General features: G+C 46.9%; 1 protein-coding gene across 4 annotated transcripts in view; it reads left to right on the top strand.

Annotated features, from left to right (window-relative positions):
* Nucleotides 1-84: 84 nt before the first annotated feature.
* The window catches only part of SPTY2D1 (SPT2 chromatin protein domain containing 1), a 31,812-nt gene continuing 11,369 nt past the window's right edge, over nucleotides 85-20,527 (top strand). The window contains exons 1-4 of one of the 4 annotated variants that reach the window (XM_029582218.1): nucleotides 85-298; nucleotides 17,649-17,763; nucleotides 18,285-19,928; nucleotides 19,989-20,240. In XM_029582218.1, coding sequence (XP_029438078.1) covers nucleotides 239-298; nucleotides 17,649-17,763; nucleotides 18,285-19,928; nucleotides 19,989-20,240 — 2,071 coding nt within the window. In that variant the 5' untranslated portion in view covers nucleotides 85-238. Of the gene's footprint in view, nucleotides 299-9,516; nucleotides 9,596-17,648; nucleotides 17,764-18,284; nucleotides 20,241-20,527 lie in introns of all 4 variants that reach the window. The other 3 variants (XM_029582219.1, XM_029582220.1, XM_029582217.1) reach the window with 3 other exon arrangements.

Raw genomic sequence — 20,527 nt, 5'->3', positions numbered from 1 at the left:
CTGTTTACCCAGAAACCGTTGCCACCTATTTCCGGCTTCTGCCCGGACTTTAAACCTCCCCGGAGAGGAAGTGACGCAACGCGTGACGTTGCGGCCACCGCTTGCGTGCACGAGCTTTTAAAAGGCCTCCTGGCCGTGGGGTTAGTTTCCGGGAGGTTGCGGCGCCAGGGGACGGGGCTCGCCGCGGCTCCGCTGGCGTGGCGGCGGAAGGACGGTCGGAGCCGCGGCTGCCGCCGCCATGGATTTCTACGACATCTTGCAGGTGGCGTCCCAGAAGCAGGACCAGAGCAGCGTCTCGGTAAGGAAGCGCTCGCCGCCGCCGGCCTCTCCAAGTGCTTGGGGGGGCCCGTTAATGCACTCTTCTGGGGTGCTAGCGAGGCGCGTTACCCTACAGATTCTCCAGGTGAAATGCCGGGACCTGCCTGAATACAAGCAACTGCAAAGGAAAATCGGAAGGATAACGTTTACGAGCTGTAGAATTAGAGTCGCATCAGTCATTGGGAAGCTTCTGTCCAGCTGGGTTTCTGTGTGTGTTTTGCAGGCTTGGGAGGAAGCTTGTGCTACAGCTTCCTTTCCGAGAGAAAGTAAGGCCATTGTGCCATTGAAATGCGTTGGAGTAAGAAAATAGGGGAACTACTTCTACCACCGGCTTTTCCAATCTGAGCCCCGGGGGAGGGGTGGGAGACCATCCTGACAGCTTTCTGTAGAGTTTGGCTCCTCTGTCCTTAAAACAGCCTTGGCATCCCGGTTATTGAAAGGGTCTTGCTATAAGTTTGCGAAGTTGGCGTGGGAAATGCACTTGGGTTTTTTTTTTATTATTTCTTACGGACTGTATAGTTCTACACGAGGCACACAATTACATTAATAAAACTTCTAATCAAACGTTCACAAGCAAGAGAAAACAAAACTAATCTCCCATAATCATTTAAAAAATGCATTGCCACCATCTCTGAAGATACAAAATAAATGTGTGAATCTATCTGTTGCCCAGTAGCCAAAGCAGTTATTTTTGAATCGTCCAGCCCTGTGAGGAGAGCCAGAAACAAGCCAACTTCCCAGAGTGTTCCTCTTGCTGGACAAAAAATAAATACATCTAGCAGCTAACTTGCAAACCTTATTTTTTTTTTCCTGTAACCTATTGCATTGCTATCATGGCATTCCTTCTTCACTGGACACTAGGGTGCTATCTCTTATAGTGGTGCCAAGAATTGGCTATCTGCACCCTGTGGTTGGGGTTCTAGAGCAAGTATTGTGGGATCTGGAATGTCCTCAGGGAAACTAGAATTTGTTCTGGCCCAAACGTAGAGGCTGCAGTGGAATTCTGGACCCCAGAGCCCTCGTTTCAGGCTCCTGTTAGCCAAAAAGAGTATTTTAGCAACTTGTATGTCAGACTGAAAGCTTGATTGGCTGACTCCATTGTGGGTCCTCTTCTCATTTTCACTCAGTTTCTAGGCAGCTTTATGAAAAGGACCCTACCCTTTGCATACATTTGCTGCTTGGATCAGACTGCAGGAAACATCAGAAGGGTGAAAAGCTGGTGAAAGCACTAGAATATTTATTTTAAGGTCTGCTCCCCCCTCTGAGTACTCAGACCTGTAAATATCTCTTTGGGGAGGTCAGCAGCTGTGTACATTCATAACGTTGTATATTCATACTTTGGACTTGGAGAATGTGTTACTGGGTTCTTGTATATTTGGATGGAGCGTCTGAAGTTCCTTAAAACTGCTCTTGCTCTTTTTCCTGTGCTTGTGCAGGTTTTCTGTTTCAGAGACTGACAGGATGTGAGATAAGAAACCAGGCATGATTATCCAGCCCATATAAACCACTTTATTTTTAAAAATAGTTTCATGCAGCTTGGCAGCTGGGAGGCCAATACCAGTTGTTAGGCTTGAGGCTGCACTGCTGAACAAACAAAAGTAGATTAACTGTTGTAGCCATTTGTTTGGTGGCAAGGAGCCAGTGTAACCCAAAAGGATTAGTTTCATTCTTTAGTTTCCACAAACTTAGCAGTTCTTTACTTAGCTAAATAAGTTTTAGCTTATTTGTTTTGATGTGTTTAGAAGTTTACTTTGTTTCAAATTTTATCCATTCGATATTCGTGACCCTGATTGTTGATACTTAACAATGTTCGGCACTATTTTTTTCTTGTCCAATTATTCTTTCTTTTGATACTTTTTAAATGTATATGGTATCGTCCCAGGCATGCCAACTGTACATTTCAAAAACTAATTTATCAGCTGTCTTAGTCCCTGAAAACCATAGTGTTTAAGGACAGTATTCAGATTTCTTGTGCTGTTAGAAAGGATGTCTTGCTCTGCATTGTTCAGACTTGTTTTCTGTTTGTGTGCGCGTTTATAGTTGTATAGTGTGACAGCTTCCCTTTATAAGGCACAAAACTGCACCAGAGGGTTCAGTGTCACCTTATTTTATATAGTGTGGGCCAGGGTTTTGATGGATGAGGGATATGTATTAAACAATCCCATTAAATGCCTTGTTGCTTTAGAGGCAAGTCATTAACACAGATGTAAATGTTCACGTGTATCAAAGCATTTTTTCTTTCTAGCCAATGCAGATGCAGCACAGAACATCCTGTGCATAGTTTCAGCAACACAATCCAATTAGATAACTCAATTAGATAAGTACAATTTTAGAGCCTAATTTTCAAAACTATGCACATAAAATGTGAGTCTACATGCATAAATAAGCTTTTGAAAATTGCCCAGGGAGCTGCGCATGTAAAGTATGTGCAGAACCAATTCTGCATCTATTTCTAAGTGGAGTGGAGGAGTAGCTTAGTGGTTAAAGCAGTGAGCTGTGAACCAGGGAAACTAGGATGCAAATCCTGCTGCTACTCCTTGTGACCTTGGGCAAGTCACTTCATCCTCCATTGCCTTGGTACAAATTTGAGATTGTGAGCTCCCCAGGAATAGGGGAATATCTGCAGTTCCTGAAAAAGTGGAATATAAAAAAAAAAAGTGTACTAGATAGAGGTGTTCCGGGGGAGGGTGGAGTTGCGGCAGTGATACCATTTGACTCACATACTTTGTATTTTTAAAAGTGTGCATCTGCTAACGAGCAGATGTACATGCATGTGCATACCCAGCGCTGGATTTCACGCATACTGGTCTTACGTGCCTAAAAAGACTGCTTTGAAAACGTAGGTAAATTCTGCATTTACTTTGTAACCCTTCCTAAGCCTGCCTGAGAGTGCAGGTCATTCTCTTTCCATGCTTGCACTCCTGGATGCTTCATTAACCGTGCTCCTGATGGAATACCAAGCAGCTCTGTTCTCTGACTCATCACTTTTGTTCACCGGACAGGTGAGGCAGGTTTCAGGAAACCATCATTGGAATAATTTTGCTTTAAATAAAGCTGTGTCACATTGCCGACTCTGCCCACACATCCTTGCAAAGTTCATGTCAAATCAGGGCACTTTGAACTTAGGCTGGCTGGTTTTAAAGCAGCAGCCCTGTTATCCTGACAGCAGAAATTGAATTTTGCCATCTGGGGGAAGCCAAGAGGTGATGGGAGACAAAGTACATATCCCATGTTTTAAAAATGAGCTCTTAAGGTTAAAAAAGGAACAGTGGCGTAAGGGCAGATGCATTTATTGCACAACTGTTGCTCTTTCGCTTGTTTGACCAGAAATGTATTTTTTTTTCTTGAGCAACATGCACTGTTTTTAATATAGGTTCGGACATCTGTGTAGTTCATCTTTCTTGTCAACATACCATAGTTAATAGTTTTCAAAGCCTGAGGAGATCTCCTTTCTGGAGATGGCTCTAAAGCAATCGTCCCCATTGCTTTGCATTCTTTTAATGGCATACAAATTGCAATTCTAAAAATAAAGTGAGCTGAGTTATAGTAAAATCAAGAAAAATATTTTACTGTACTGGGATGTTATCGGGGAAAGAAGTATATTTTAGTAATACTGATGTCAATGCAAACTATAGTGGTAGATATGCTCGGGTCCAAGGAGAATTTATTAGATGAAATTTTAGCAGTGGTCCTGAAGTAAATCCGATTTCATTTTCTAACCCCCCACCATTTTCCTATAAACCACATGAATTATTTGCAGCCAGCTTTTTTTTTTTTTGAAAGAAGCTCTTCAGCACATATAACAACTTTTTACAAAAGCAAACGTGTTTACAGATTGTTAAAAACCTAAAACTAGATCAGGATACATCATTGTATGCCCACTGGGTTCTTAGCTAAAACAATGGCGGTATTGCATCATGCTTCATGAAAGATTAGACCCCTTGGTTTATTTCCCAGTGGAAGAGCACCAAACTAGCAATTATGCGACTGTTTTCAAGATGAGGTAACGGCTGTCCTTTTTCAGCGATTGTTTTCTGTTGGTATTTATTGCCTCCTTATGGAGGTAACATGCCAGTTTATCTGATAGTGTAGAAACAGAAGATGACTGCAGATAAAGGGACCGCAAGGTCCTGTATAGTTCTGACTGCTGGACTGCTGAGCTAGGCCCTACTGAGCTTTGTGCCAGCACATGTCAAATACGTGCTATGAGGAAAGCAGCTAAGGGTAGGGGGCCTAAGTCAGGGTGGAGTGAAGGACATGGGAATGGCTCACATGCAATATATGTGTGGTCTGTGTGGAAACCAACTACAAAGGAAAGTGCAGACATTGATAAGAGATGATCGATGTCTTCCTACAAGCTGTGGAAAGATAGTACAGAAGGAGAACCAACATTTGGACATGAAAGAAAGAGAATGAATGTTTGGGTGCAGGTGGTCTAGGGAAAGGAAGCCAGGCCAGAATGACGTATTTAGAAATGATCAATACTTAGCAAAGGTAACTAGAAAAAATATATATATAAGCCTTGTAAGATAGTGACATAGGCAAGGATGAGCTTAAGGGCTTCTGATAATTTGCAGAGTCTACGCTTATTCTTCCCAGAGACTTCTGTTGAAATTGGCTATCATTTATTTACCATAATAAACATTTTACTAAATATCTAAAATATCTCCGAGTCCCGTGTCTGGTATATGGGGGCTAAAACCATACAGTCCATGTAGTCTGACCACCTGTTCGAGCTGTTAAAGTGAGTGCTCGTTCCTGAGAAGGCCCCATAAAATGCTATGGCAGCTGTGGCCATGGACATCTGGTTTGTGCTTTTTGGCTCAGATTAAAGAAAGAAAGTTGAACCACAAACTTCATCTATCTGTCACGCTGGATGGTAAGATTGACCTAGAAGGGGAGCTCACATCTTCACTGCACATCAGTTCTCCTGAGGCATCTGGAGTTAGCCCACGTGTCCCGGGGACTTCTTGTTTGAAAAGAATCACTCACAACCAGAAACTCCGTTGGGCTTTTCTCATGTTCAGGAGGTTCTCGGATTTGACAACTGCATAAGATTCAAGTCCTGCCTGCTCTGTTCCACTTATGCATTCTTTTAAAAGCTGTATGGTTTTGGACGTCAGAATCTCACAGCTTTAAAGAAAACCCACAGTTTTTGCAAGTGTCTGGTGTATCTGACGTCCTTTTGGAGATTTCCTCAAATGTTGGATGTAAAAATCCTTGTGCTTTAGTCATGTGTGCGTGTAATGCACAGGATTGCATGCATTAAACCTTTATTGCATGACTAAACTTGATATAAAGCTTCATTAAAGAGATGAATCAGGTGCTTGGAAGTGGATTTTTTGTTTTTTAATAGCTTGCTACTTCTGTTCTAGAATACGAAGAGAAAACTTTCTTAAAGAAATTTCATTTGTATTCTGCAGATATCTGAAGTTTTCAGACCCCTCAGATATTACAAGGAATGTTTCTGGCATGAGGGGCATACAATGCCCCTCATTTCTTTTTTTAGAAGTTTGATGCTCTGATATTATTTCTGAAGCCTGCAGTGAGAACCGTGTGATGGTAGTTCTTGCCTGAGTGATTTTGGGGCTGTGCTTAATAGACTACATAGCAGCTGTCCTTGGATGTTTCCATTCTGGGCAGGTGTCTGAGACCAGCCATGTTTCAACCTGTGACTATTTTAGGAATGGTGTCTTAGCCATGTCTCAACCTGTGACTGTGTTAGGAATGGTGTCCTAGCCATGTCTCAACCTGTGACTGTTAGGAATGGTGTCTTAGCCATGTCTCAACCTGTGACTGTGTTAGGAATGGTGTCCTAGCTGTGTCTCGACCTGTGACTGTGTTAGGAATGGTGTCCTAGCTGTGTCTCGACCTGTGACTGTGTTAGGAATGGTGTCCTAGCCGTGTCTCGACCTGTGACTGTGTTAGGAATGGTGTCCTAGCCATGTCTCGACCTGTGACTGTGTTAGGAATGGTGTCCTAGCCATGTCTCGACCTGTGACTGTGTTAGGAATGGTGTCCTAACCATGTCTCAACCTGTGACTGTTAGGAATGGTGTCTTAGCCGTGTCTCGACCTGTGACTGTGTTAGGAATGGTGTCCTAGCCATGTCTCAACCTGTGACTGTGTTAGGAATGGTGTCCTAGCCATGTCTCAACCTGTGACCGAGTTAGGAATGGTGTCCTAGCCATGTCTCAACCTGTGACTGTTAGGAATGGTGTCTTAGCCATGTCTCAACCTGTGACCGAGTTAGGAATGGTGTCCTAGCCATGTCTCAACCTGTGACTGTGTTAGGAATGGTGTCCTAGCTGTGTCTCAACCTGTGACTGTGTTATGAATGGTGTCCTAGCTGTGTCTCGACCTATGACTGCGTTAGGAATGGTGTCCTAGCCGTGTCTCGACCTGTGACTGTGTTAGGAATGGTGTCCTAGCCATGTCTCGACCTGTGACTGTGTTAGGAATGGTGTCCTAGCCGTGTCTCGACCTGTGACTGTGTTAGGAATGGTGTCCTAGCCGTGTCTCGACCTGTGACTGTGTTAGGAATGGTGTCCTAGCCGTGTCTCGACCTATGACTGCGTTAGGAATGGTGTCCTAGCCGTGTCTCGACCTGTGACTGCGTTAGGAATGGTGTCCTAGCCGTGTCTCGACCTGTGACTGCGTTAGGAATGGTGTCCTAGCCGTGTCTCGACCTGTGACTGCGTTAGGAATGGTGTCCTAGCCGTGTCTCGACCTGTGACTGCGTTAGGAATGGTGTCCTAGCCGTGTCTCGACCTGTGACTGTGTTAGGAATGGTGTCCTAGCCGTGTCTCGACCTGTGACTGTTAGGAATGGTGTCCTAGCCGTGTCTCGACCTGTGACTGTGTTAGGAATGGTGTCCTAGCCGTGTCTCGACCTGTGACTGTGTTAGGAATGGTGTCCTAGCCGTGTCTCGACCTGTGACTGTGTTAGGAATGGTTTCCTTTGCACAGGTGGCTGTCAGGGAGTTCCTCCCATTCATTTATTTCTGGTGCTTCCCTGAGGTGATCACTCCTCATTGCCTTCTCTCTTTGGTGCATAAGTAGGGACCTTCGTGTTCAGTCTTTATTTTATTTTTCCTGGGAGTTTATCAGTGTTTGTTATAATAAACAAAAACAGGAGTCATTTTTTTCTACTGTTTTTGTTTCATTGCAATGAACACTGGCAAATTCCTGGAAAAAATGCAAACAAACAAACGAAGGTCCTTACTAATCAGGAAGGATGGGATCCCTTCCATTATGTTCTCTGCATGTTTTCATGTCCGTATCTCTGTTACCCATCCAGAGCTGTGGATGCGGCTGCATACGAATATATAAACCTTTTTTGCTTGGCTGCATTTGCTGCTCTTGCTTGTATTAACCCCAAGGACACGACTGAAACATTTCAGCCTCTCTATTTCATAGAAACATGTAGTGACCATTTCTTTCTAGCAAATTGTAGAATAATCTCACTGTAGCATTGCATTCTCTGAGCTTTCTGAGGCATATTGAAAGCCTCTATTGAAATAGTCTCCATTATAGGGGAACCTTGAATGATGCATCTGCAGAATTGGGAGGATAGTTATTGAAACTGATGATCAATATCCGCTGATACCTTTCTGATTTTCATATTAATCATTTCCTTCCCATGCCCTTTTGCAACACAGCCTTGCAGTCTAAAAACTACTCAGCAGGTGATTACATGGGATCAGGTGGGGGTGTACACGAGACTAGCATGCTGGCCCAGCGACAGGTGCTGCACACTATCATGCAAAGGACCTGGCTTCAGTTCCCATGCCCGTTCTTGTGCTCTCCAGGCTGGCAGGGGCTAGGGAGGCTGCCCCTGGGGGAGTCCCAGTGACATTGTAGTGGCTGGATATAGGGGAAGGGTCCATGGTTGTTGGGTTTCCAGAAGGAGCCCTGCTGCATGGTCTCCTGCAGAGGCCTGTCTGCAGTGATTGGGCGAAAGTAGCTGTGTCCTGCAATAAAAATATCTTACAAATTAAAGTTCTGTACGCTTTTTCTGTATTTCTGAACGGTGAAAGTTTGCCGCTAGCATGGATAGATTTTTCACTAATAATCTCCTAATTACAGGAATTAGTATGATGCCGAGAACAGATAATACAGTCAAAGGCCTATTATCCAGCATGCCTGGGAACTAATCCATGGTGGTTATCAGAGATTTTCATTCAAGTACTTATGAAAGAAAAACTAAGGCTTTTTTTTTTTTTTTTACAACTTTATTCAGTATTTTAAATCCAATAATGAAGAGTATAGGACCACCCAAAGGTCACACCCACCTACTCCTTATCCCCACTCCCTCTCCTTCCCCCACCTAAACACAACCCACCCCTTCTCTCTTCCTCATACACACGTTCTGCCACCCCCCCCCCCCCCCCCCCGTACACTATTTATCTCTCATTCACCACTCATACCTTTGTATTGTTTCAGCATCAATATCAGTAATATCTGATGGTGTTACTGTTGAAAGGCCTTGATGCTTGACCCCCCCCAGCTTGAATAGCTCTTTCAAGCAACTTGTGGATGCCTGCCCGCCTGTAAATCAGTTTCCTCTTTATTCAGGAAATTGTTGCGAACAACCTGAAGCTTAGTCAACTCCTGAGCAGAATATTTCAAGGCACTGTGTGCAGCAGTAGGCAAGGCCACGTTAGTTTCTTTGCTGTGATCTTCACTCATCTTCAGGTGCAGTGGATCCGTCCGCATGCACAGACCCCGTGTATAATTTCAGCATCAGTACGCGTTGGTGTAACATCAAAGGTTGGGTCAATGTTTAACCCACTTCAATTTCAGACTGTTTGGTTGTTGTGACCCCGGGTTGGTGGGGTCAGCATGTTAAAGGACACCGGAAAAAAAATGTTTTTTCTTGCACACACCAAAACCTTCAAATTCTTCATCAGAAGGTCCCTCTGCAAAAATCACTGCTGGAAGCGAAAAAGTTTTACTTCTAAAAGAAGACCAGGCATATGCCACATTAAAAACTGCGAGAGTGCCTCCATAGTTGATTAGTTTCTTCATAAAATTCCCTGATCCATTGGCTGTTGTGAGCACGGAAAGATACGTTTGCAGGAAGTAAGATGGTAAAAAGATTTCTCGGCACTAACTCTGATTCATGAGGGGGTAAGCTTGACAATTTATTTAAAATCAGAATAACTTTTTTTGTTCCTTCTGGTGCACTTTCACTGCAGGTACCAAAGACATGGTGAAAGCAGAACAAAAATATTTCCTTGTCTATCCTTGCTTTAGGTTGTGCCTTGTATTCAACAGGTAAATGAATGACACCCTTTTGAATGCTTATGGTTGCCTGAATTTTCCCACCACTAACAGCTTGACTGTGTGCCTGCTGGATTTGCACATGTAAGCACAGTCAGGTGGTCCTAGTTCTGCACCAACCTCTCCACATCAGCTAGGATGGAAGTTGGCAAACATTGCCCCCCAAAAAATAACCAGATTCCTCAGCATTGTAGCTCTGTTCTGGGCTTAAGCCATGATCCTAAACAAACTTCTTGAAAAATGCACAATGCTTTTCAGCAGATTGTTTTTCTTCTGAGGCATTAAGTGACCGTTCTGATACCATGGCGGAATTTAAAGCGAGAGAGCCACCCACTTGAAAAATTGTGAACCGTGGTAATTTCCATTAGTTGACAGAAGTCTTTTGCTCTCTTGATCAGCATTGAGCCACAAATTGGAGCAGCCTCTGAATATTTTAAGGCAAGCCATTCATATAATATCTAACTGTTCCAGTTTTGGTTTGTGCAGAGTACAGCGTTGATCAGCTGCTTTGCTTATCTCAGAATTTGTCAAAAACTGTAGTAAGTCGGCCCTCCGTGCCGTGATGTTGTAGATTGTAGGTGAGCTGGCACTGAATTCCTGCATCAGCCTGCTTCTGTTTACCCCTTTCTCCGAGTGATTAGGTTCAGTTTCTGCATGATTGTCAATGCAGCATGCTTTTGCTTCTGTTCTCCGCTTGTTGATGGAGTACTGGTAACCATACTTGTAAGATAGGTGATGTTGGTGCGCTTTTCCCCAAGCAAAAAAAAAAGTGCCAGCACTTGAGATGTCATATGGGATCCTCCGTTTTTTTAGCTCAGGTTTTATTACATTGGCTCCCATGGTGCTTTCCTTTCACCCTGTGTAAGCCCAGTCAAACAGTCCTTCCTCTTCGTCTTGCCAGACCAGTCTTCACAGCGGGATTCAACAACCCTACCAGCAGAAGGAAGCAGAGCTCCAGACCTCACCCCTGAGGTGCACTCCTATATAGCTTTGCTGATTCAGCAGGGAAGGAGTCAGTAGTTCCCTGCCTCCAGCAGACGGTAGGTGGAGTTGGATTTGTCAGGGGCGATGGCCTCCCTGAGGTCACTTTCCCTGGGGAAGTGCCTGGGCCGGGTCAGGGAAAGCCTCCATGGGACAACAGTCCTCCTAGGATTGCTTTACCTCCCCCCCCCCCCCCAAACTGGGCGATCAGGCTTACAGCCTTGCTTTTCCTGAGCGGCAAAATTAAGAGGCAGTGACAGTGGTAAGTAGGCCTATAGCCTAACACTGCAGGGCCTGACCCGAAGTCCCCCGAATCCCTACTTCTGCAGGTAAGATGGAAAGGGGCAAGAAATGCCAGGGGTGTGGCCCATCCTGGTGGTCACAGGCTCATACTGCTGCAGAGGGGGGAGGCCCTGCAAGTTCCCCTCCCACAGCTAGCCCCAAGGCACCAGCAGCAGAAATAGAGGTCGCTGCTGGTCAGGCTCCTGCTCCCTCCCCTGTAGCCTCAGAGGAAGAAGCTTTGGAGGGGGAAGGGGGGAATTCATGATGGATTTTGTGCTTCTAATGCACAAAGCCTACAGGGAGATGAAGGGGAAGCCTATGGGCTCAGGTGGCCCCAAAGGCAAATACCTCCTCCCCCCCCCCCCCCCCAAATCCATCATCCATCCCCTGGTAGGAAAAAAGAGGAAGTTGGAATCCAAGGAAGGGGAGAAGCCCAGACCCTTATAGGAACCACTTTCTGATGATCCTGATGACTTCTCCCAGGTGGATTCCCTGGAGGAGACCATGAAATAGAAGGAGCTGGGACCAGAGCAGGATGACTCAGGGGTCCAGCTATTTAGGGCAGACGCGTTAGGAGCCCTTATCTCTAAGATCTAAGTCCTTAGGCTTTCAGAGGGGCAGTCCAAAGACCGCCAAGCCAAAGGGTAACCCTATCCTCATGGGTATTAAGAAGCCAGCAAAGGATATGATTACAGCGGAGTGGTCCACGTCAGACTTAAGACTACACAGTGGAAAGAATATGGAAAGATTATACATGAAGGATCAGACAGGGAGAGACTCTTGTCCTTCCCTAAAGTAGATGCAGGACAGAAGGATCGAGATGCTCCTTAGGAAGGATTTTGAGTTGTCTAGCCTAGTCCTGTGATCAGTGATCTGCGGCGGATACGCAGTGAGGGCTGTGCTTTGTACACTGCAGCTACCTCTATAAGTAGGTCAGACAGAAGGTGCTATCAACCAAGAGATGGCGCGGGCAGAGTCCATAACCTATGTGGCAAATGCCATCTATGATCTTATTGGGATCATGGCCAAGCAGGCCACTATAGGCATGACGGCCAGGTACCTCCTATGGTTAAAAGGCTGGACAGTATACTCAAAATCAAAGGCCAAGCTGAGCAAGCATCCCTTCAAGGGAATATTATTTGGAGAGGACCTGGAATCACTCATGAAGAATCTGGAGTCCAAGCCTCTGAGACTCTGGAAGACAGAAACAGGAGACCACAGGGAGGGGATGCAGGTATACAGCGGCCCAGAGACACCAGACTGCCTAGGTGGTCAAGGTTCCAGCCCAATGGGGAGGGCAGGTTGCATGAGCAGCCCTTTCGGGGGGCTAGGTATGGCTTCAGAGACTCTGGCAGCAGAGTTCAGCTCCCAAAGAGAGTACAATGTCAGTACGAGGGTCCACTCGAAGCTTCCACAGGTCGGAGGCAGACTAAGGGAGTTGTATCACATGGACCTTAGAAACTACAGATTGGTGGGTGCTCGAGATTATAAAAGAAGAGTATTACCCAGAACTAAAGGAACAGTTTATCCTGTCACCATGTAGCAGAGCAAAGAAAAAAGCAGTTCAAGATGCAGTGGCCAGGCTGCTAGGCCTCAAAAGTATTGTCCCAGTCCCCAGCCAAGAAAGAGGAAAAGGCACTTACTCCATATTCTTCACAGTGCCAACAAAGGACGGGTCACACTGCCCAGTGCTGTATCTCAAGAGTAAACCAGGCGCTGAGGATCCCACATTTCAGGATGGAATCCTTAGGAACAGGCATCAATAAGAAGGGGCGAGTTTTTCTCCCTTTTGGATCTAGCAAATGCCTATCTGCACATTCCCATGCAGGGAAGCTTCCAGAAGTTTCTATGCTTTTCAGTCTTATAGCCATCACTATCAGTTCCAGGCCCTGCCCTTTAGACTGGCAACAGCACACAAACCTTCATGACGATTTTAGTGGTGGCAACCTCCTTACACAAGGAGAGAATCGGAGTCCATCCTTACTTAGACGACTGACTGATAAGGACAGACACAACACAAGAAAAGATCATGGCACAGAGTCATACGACAGCTGGAAAGCTTGGGTTGGATAATGAACAAACTCAAGAGCCATTTATCCCCATCACAGAAGTTCAAGTATCCGGGGACCCTTTTCAATACAAGCAGAGGGATGCTAGTCCTTTCATAAAAGAGAATAAGCAAGTTGCAGCAACAGGTGGAAAACTTACTATCCATGAAAGAGCCCAAGGCAAGAGCTGATCTACAAGTGCTAGGGTTGGTGGCGGCATCCATCGAAGCAGTGCCCTGGGTGAAGGCACACATGAGACCACTTCAGGAGTACCTCCTGGACAGCAGAGCTCCAAGAGCTGGATTTCTACCGGGAGCTTCCACTACCACCTCGGGTAAAGGAAAGCCTCTAGTAGCTGGAGGAAAGCAATTTGGCCAAAGGCTCAAGTTTAGATCCCCTTTAGTGGACCCTACGGATTACAGATGCCAGCAACAAGGGCTGGGGGCGCATTAGGACAGGCAAGTGGCACAAGGGCTCGCCTAGCCCTAATCAGTTTCAGGACAGGGGTGGAAGATTGCCCAGTCAAGATCCTCTTGGACAATGCGACAACAGTAGCCTTCATCAGCAGGCAGGGAGGAACCAGGAGCCTGCCTGGCTAATGACATGGGCAGAACTTATTTCCAAGATATCTCGGCAGCCCATATTTCAGGGGCAGAAAACCTACAAGCAGACTTCCTAAGCCGACAAATGCTGGACCCAGGAGAGTGGGAATTGTCGGAGAAAGCCTTTCAGTAGATAGTATCCCGGTAGCAATGCCCCCAGTGGGATCTAATGGCCAAAAGAAGCAATGCCAAGGCAGCCAACTTCTTCAGCAGGAGAAGGGAGTGGCAAGTGATGTGTTGTCTCAGTGGGCCAGTCCTGGGCTCTTTCTCTACATTTTTCACCCCTGGCCTGTGATAGGGAGAATTCTGAACAGAATCATGAATTACCAGGGATGGGTAATCCTGACAGCACCAGACTGGCAGAGACAGCCCTGGTATGCACACCTGAGGAGGCTAAGGGTAGAGGAGCCAATCAGGTTTTGCCCAACTCCAAGCCTCCTTTAACAAGAGCCAGTCAAAATGAAAAATCCAGCACAATTCTCTCTTATGGCATGGCTATTGAGAGGGATAGGTTCAAGGAAAGGGGATATTCTACAAGAGTAATCTCCATGTTGCTTACTGCAAGGAAAACATCAACCTCGTTAGCTTATGCAAGGATCTGGAGACATTTTGAGTGCTGGTGCTCCCAAAGAGACCTCTGCCCAGGGAAGGCTGGCACAGCAGCAATACTGCAGTTCTTTTAGGACGGCCCGGATAAGGGATTGGCAGTAAAGCTCCACAAGGGTCCAAGTGGCGGCTATCACTTGCTATAGGGAGCGGATCAGAGACTCCTCCATTGCATCACTCCCGGACATTGTCCGCTTTTTGCGAGGGGCAGAACACATACGGCCACCGCGCAAGCCAGGGCTTTCCACATGGGACCCGAACCTGGTATTGAGAGCGCTAGCTAAAGCTCCCTGTGAGCGGCTCAGTAGCATCCAGGCAAGGCATCTTTCCTGGAAGTCAGCCTTCCTAGTAGCAGTATGCTCGGCAAGAAGAATATCGGAGACTCAAGCCTTGTCATGCGAGAGCCATATCTTTCTTTTTCAAGAGAGAAAGTAACAATTAGGCCAGTCCCATCCTTCCCTTCCCAGGATGGTGTTGGAATTCCACCTCAGCCAACTCATCCCCCTGCCAGGGTTCAGGAAGGTAGATTGTGTGGAGAGAAGGAAGGATTTGCATGTCAGGAGAAATCCTGCTGAAGTATTTAAAGTTCACAAACATTTTAGAAAATAAGACATAAATATTTGTTCTGTACTCGGGAGTCCGTCCAGAAAGGAGAGGCAGCCTCCAAAATCTGAATCGTGAGATGGATCAAGGAAGCCATTGCCTCGGCTCCCATAGTGAGCGACAAGGAGGGCACACAAGGAGAGGGGCGCAGGCAGCCTCCAGGGTGCCTCCCATAGACATTTGCAGCATGGCCACCTGGGCCTCGGTGCACGCGTTTACAAAGCAATATAGGCTGCCAACCGCATGAAAGGAAGGGGCCGAGAGATTCCCACCCGGGACGACTAGCTTCGATACATCCCGCTCTGAAGACCGGTCTGGCAGGGCGAAGAGGACGGTACAATTAGTGCTTCCCTTGCTAATTTTCTTTCCTCAAGTCCTGACTGACCAGTCCAAAAGCCCACCCGAAAGGAATGATTAAAAAAAGGAGGGGAATCCAGAGGAAACCACACTTCCACAGCTTAGTCGGCTTCCTCAGGTTGAGGGGCGAAGGCCGACCTGGGCCGTCCCCATTTCTTTCTTTTTTTTTTTGTTGCTGCCTCTGTTTCCTCCCTCATGGGGCAGGCAATACTTAAATTTACAATTTGTTTCAGGCTAACCTTCAGTTGGTAGAAGCCAAAATAATACATTTCTGGAGGGGTGGGGGAGAGGCGGTTGCCGATGGTGCTGGGGGGTCGCCTCCACAGGCGGGACCCCCTGAGCCGATGGTGCTGGGCCCATCCTTTAATTTTGATGTTTATTGCTCTAGGCAGTAGAGGAAGTAGCAAGGAGATAGTGTTTTTTGATAGCACTAGTTTGGGTAAGAATCTACTGACTCTTCCCCTGTTGACTCAGTCTATATAGGAGTGCCTCAGGGAAGAGAGTCTGGAACTCTGTCTCCATCTGGTGGTAGGGGAACAAACCCCACCGTGAAGACTGGTCTGTCAGGACTAGAAAAAAAATTAGCACTGCTTAAAGCTAGCTCTCCCTGCTCCTCTCCTCTACCCTGTACTTCCTCCTTCTCCCTTACTTTTAATATAAGGCAGCAGTCCGAGCTCTATGTAGTGCTGCAAGGCTATAAGAGCATGTGCATATATGCTCTCTGACCCGTGGAAGGCCCCGCCCCGTGCAATCCCACAGTAAAATTAAAAAAAAAAAAATAGCTACGTTGCTGGATGCTGGTTAGTTGAGCTTTCCAGTTGGTTGCATGCTGGATAGTGGAGATTTTACTGTATAAAGTTTCCTAGACATTGCACTAAGGCTTTGTTGTACTTGAAGGCTTACATTCTAAGAACCTTAATGAGCACTTTTACTCTCTGGTGTGTGCTGGAAGAATTTAGATTCCCCCGGCATGCCATTGCCTCTCTAAGCTAGTTAACAATCATACCAAGTAGCTTCCCCGGAGAGTTGCTTTTCATTGGAAAACAGGCATTTTTCAAGCAGTTGGATTTGTTCTGCAGTACTGTACACGGGATTTACAGCTGAATCTTGAAAGCAGTGGTGTAGTTGAGTCCAGCTTTAGATTGCTCTTTAGTAATCTGTGGTGACGGAGGTTAGATGACGTAAATGTATTTTATTGAAAAAATCACCAAGCAGGAGGGAGCAATTATTAAACCATAGTACAGGGTTGTGCAAATGTGCCCTCCATGAGCATTGTTTGTCTAATCAAAGCACATGTTAAGTGGCCACAAACTATTGTGTCAGAATAAAATCGAGATGCATTTTTCAATCCTTCATTCTCCGCTCCCAAGTGTAAATAGAAATGTAGCTTTCTTGGATTTAATGTGTGCACAAGGCATGTAGTTTGTTTCTCAGTAGCTAGACTGCTTTTGCATTAGCCAAGAGCAACATGAGATGGAAAACAGGAGGAGCATTTTTGTATTTGGTAGGTATTTGCTTTGCTGCATGGACATGTCTCGCAAGCTGCTACAGGTCACAGCTTTGTCACAAAGCTACCCACGTAGCCACATCAAATGGAAGACTGCAATTTAAAACTGCTATAGCAGGGCTAGCCTCTAGGTTCAAAGACTGCGCTGTCCTTCACTAGGAGGAGGAACCTAAATTTAATTCTCAGCTCAGATCTTCCACTTCCTGGGTCAGCCAAGGCAGAGGATGCTACGGAGGCGATCTTCACTTCCCTGGGGGAGGGAGGGAATCCCAGTGGTGGGATGTAGACCCCATGATTGCAGGGATCCAGGGCTAAAGTAAGTTCAGAGGGCATGTAAAATAAGAGATGAAATCCCCGAGGGAGTTGTGAATTGAAGGCTCATGGTGCCAGATTCCAGGAGGAAAAGGAAACAAATTCTGGGTACAAAAACTGTTGTCAGACTCATTGTCATAGCTAACAAGAGAGTCAATGCCTCTGAGTACCATCATCTTATTTATTTAAATTCTTTTAATATACCGATGCTCAAGACCAGGTCTTATCGTACCGGTTTACAATGAACTAGGGAAAAAAATCATCTCTATTAAAACTTTGCAGCAGCAGTTAATAAGATGGCTGGCAGAGTTTTGTTTGAGCAAGGCATGGTCCTTGGTCACCTGTTAGCGGCTTCCTTGTCATAAGAACATAAGAAGTTGCCATACTAGGGCAGACCGAGGGTCCATCAAGGTTACAAATACTTGGCAAGTACCTAAATAGATGGCATGCTGGTAATAAGCAGTGGTTAATAGCAATTTATGGACTTCTCAAGGAGCTTGCCCAAACCTTTTTTAAACCCAGCTAAGCTAATTGCTTTAACCACATCCTTTGGCAATGAGTTCCAGAGCTTAATTATGCGTGTAGTGAAAAAGAATTTTCTCCGATTTATTTTAAATGTGCTACTTGCTAAGTTCATGGCATACCAAAAAATAAACCCGTTCTTGTGCTTTCATGATTTTATAGACCTCTGTCATATCCCCCCTCAGCAGTCTTTGTAAGATTTTCAGGTTTTTTTCCTTGTTTTACAGAAAAGATACAGTTTGGCCGTAGGTCCACCCAAAAAGGCCCCGAAGGTAAAAGGCGTCCACTCTACAGCTGTTCAAGCTTTTCTCAGACGCAAAGAAGAAGAGAATAGAAAGCAAGGTATAATTTATAACTAAAAATACCCTAACCGTTGTAATCTAGTGGTGATAGGCTCCGTTCCTGGAGTGCCATAAACAGGAACAGATATCTACAATGAATATGCATGAGATATATCAGCATACAGTGGAGACAATGCATGCAGATATATCTCATGCATATTCATTGTAGATATCCTAAAAACCAGACTTGGTTATGGCACTCCACAACCAACATTGCCTACCTATGCTCTAGCAATTGCTATAATTTATTACAAATTGGGATACCTCTTTCCCAGTTTTAAAAGAGCATCCAGGGCTTTACAAGACTATTATCATAGCAATAAAAGCAAATGAGCACAAATAGAAGCAATGTAAAAATATCTTTCCACCGATCCACAAAACTGCCCATCACAAGGCACACCAACCTAGAACTTTCTGGAAAAATAGGAAAAATAATGAGAATAAGAACCTTTGTGATGTAATTTTTCAGTAGTCCTCATGTTCTGCTTCACCTCTTTTGGTCTCTCTCCATAAATTTTGCAGAACTGGAAGCAAAAAGAAAGAAGGAGGATCTCTTGGCAAAACGTAAAGAGCTGAAACATGATCGGAAGGCAAAGGCCATGGCTTCCAGGACGAAGGACAACTTCCAAGGCTACAATGGCATCCCCATAGAAGAGAAGCCCAGGAAGCGACGTTCTCGTAAAGGGGAGGAGCAGGAAGCAAGCCAGAGCCAGGAGGAGGAATACCTCACGGAGGACGACCTCTTTGAGTACTCCCAGACCGATACGGAGTACGAGGAGGACCCCATTCCGAATGGCTACGAGGAGGAACCGCCCCAAGTGCAAGTGGCTCCCAGCCCAAAGGCGGCCAAGAGGGCCGCTCCGCCGATGAACTTCATGGACCTGCTGAGACTGGCAGAGAAAAAGCAGTTTGAACCGGTGGAAATCAAGGCGGTGAAGAAGGCCGAGGAGAGGCCCATGACGGCGGAGGAGCTAAGGGAAAAGGAGTTTTTGGAACGGAAAAACAAAAGATTATCCAGTGAGAAAGACAGGGGGAAAGTGGAAAAGAATTCCTCTTCAAGGCAAACGTTCTCACAAGGAGATGCCGACGACGCACAGATCTGCAGAAGCGCAGTGGCGGACAAGCGTTCCTCTTCAAAAGCAGGTCTGTTGGCTGCCGCTGAGAGAAAACTGAAACCGTCTGGGTCTAACGAGAAACATTCCCGTTTGAATACCTCAGGGAGTGGAGCTAACAAAGCAGGTGTCAACAGAGCCGAGAAATCTGGGGTAAGCTCTAAACCCCCGGCTTTACAGGCAGATGAAAATGGATCTCTAAAATTGCCACAGGATAGAGAACGCGTTGAAAAGAAATCTGCTCCTCTACCCACAAAATCAGAGGTCAAGCGCATTCGACCTGAAATGATGGCCAATTCCGGCGCTGGACAGGCTGGCAAGGGTTCATGCATAGGACCAGGGCGACCAAGTGGCAGTTTGGGAAGGGACCGGCCAGTTTCCCTTTCTGTCCCTGGAAAGGCCCGACCAGGGGTCAGCCAGGGCTCAGTCCCTGGAAGGGATAGGCTGGGGGACAGCCAGGGTTCTGCCCCCAGGAGGTCAGGGGGAACTTTGGGCTCAGTCCCTGGAAGAGATCGTCCAGGCTCACTCTCTGTTTCTGGCAAGGACCGACCAGGGGGCTGCCAGGGATCTGTCCCCGGGAGGCCGGGAGGTGGCTCGGGCTCTGTCCCCGGGAGGCCGGGAAGTAGCTCGGGCTCTGTCCCCGGGAGGCCGGGAGGTGGCTCGGGCTCTGTCCCCGGGAGGCCGGGAAGTAGCTCGGGCTCTGTCCCCGGGAGGCCGGGAAGTGGCTCGGGCTCTGTCCCCGGGAGGCCGGGAAGTGGCTCGGGCTCTGTCCCCGGGAGGCCGGGAGGTGGCTTGGGCTCTGTCCCCGGGAGGCCGGGAAGTGGCTCGGGCTCTGTCCCCGGGAGGCCGGGAAGTAGCTCGGGCTCTGTCCCCGGGAGGCCGGGAAGTGGCTCGGGCTCTGTCCCCGGGAAGCCGGGAAGTAGCTCGGGCTCTGTCCCCGGGAGGCCGGGAAGTAGCTCGGGCTCTGTCCCCGGGAGGCCGGGAAGTGGCTCGGGCTCTGTCCCCGGGAGGCCGGGAGGTGGCTCGGGCTCTGTCCCCGGGAGGCCGGGAGGTGGCTCGGGCTCTGTGAGGCCGGGAGGTGGCTTGGGCTCTGTCCCCGGGAGGCCGGGAGGAGGCTCGGGCTCTGTCCCCGGGAGGCCGGGAGGAGGCTCGGGCTCTGTGCCCGGGAGGCCGGGAGCTTTATCTGGACGATCAAGTGTTAACTCTGAAATGAGGCCTGGACTATCTGCAATGCCAAAGCCAAAATGCACTGTTGTGTCAGAAACTATCTCATCCAAAAATTTTGTCACGAGACCTAGCAATGGACAGATAAATGAAAGGAGGCCAGCACCACATCAAGGCCAGAGACCCATGATGCGGCCAGCAGGTATGATATCCTTTCTTTGCAGTATTTCCTTTTTATAAGATGTTTAATTATGATGTTATTTCCCCGTGTATTGCCTGTGCTACCTAAGTGCTGGTAGCTGTTTTGCGTATGGGATCAGAGAGAACTCATGTTGGCCTTCCGCTGTTTTCTTCTGCGGGTCTGGGCCATGTGGCCTGTCATGCACTGCTCCGAAGTGCCCCAGAACTGGAGCTCCTCTCGGCTTGCAGCACCGCTTGCTGTTTGCTCATTTTCTTTTGTGAGCTTGTTCTTTTTTTCTCTGCTATTTT

Source organism: Rhinatrema bivittatum, chromosome 17 (genome assembly GCF_901001135.1).
Source record: "Rhinatrema bivittatum chromosome 17, aRhiBiv1.1, whole genome shotgun sequence".
Classification (NCBI taxonomy): Eukaryota; Metazoa; Chordata; class Amphibia; order Gymnophiona; family Rhinatrematidae; genus Rhinatrema; species Rhinatrema bivittatum.
The sequence above is the reverse complement of the archived record's forward strand: the minus strand, read 5'-3'. Positions and strand labels throughout refer to the sequence as shown.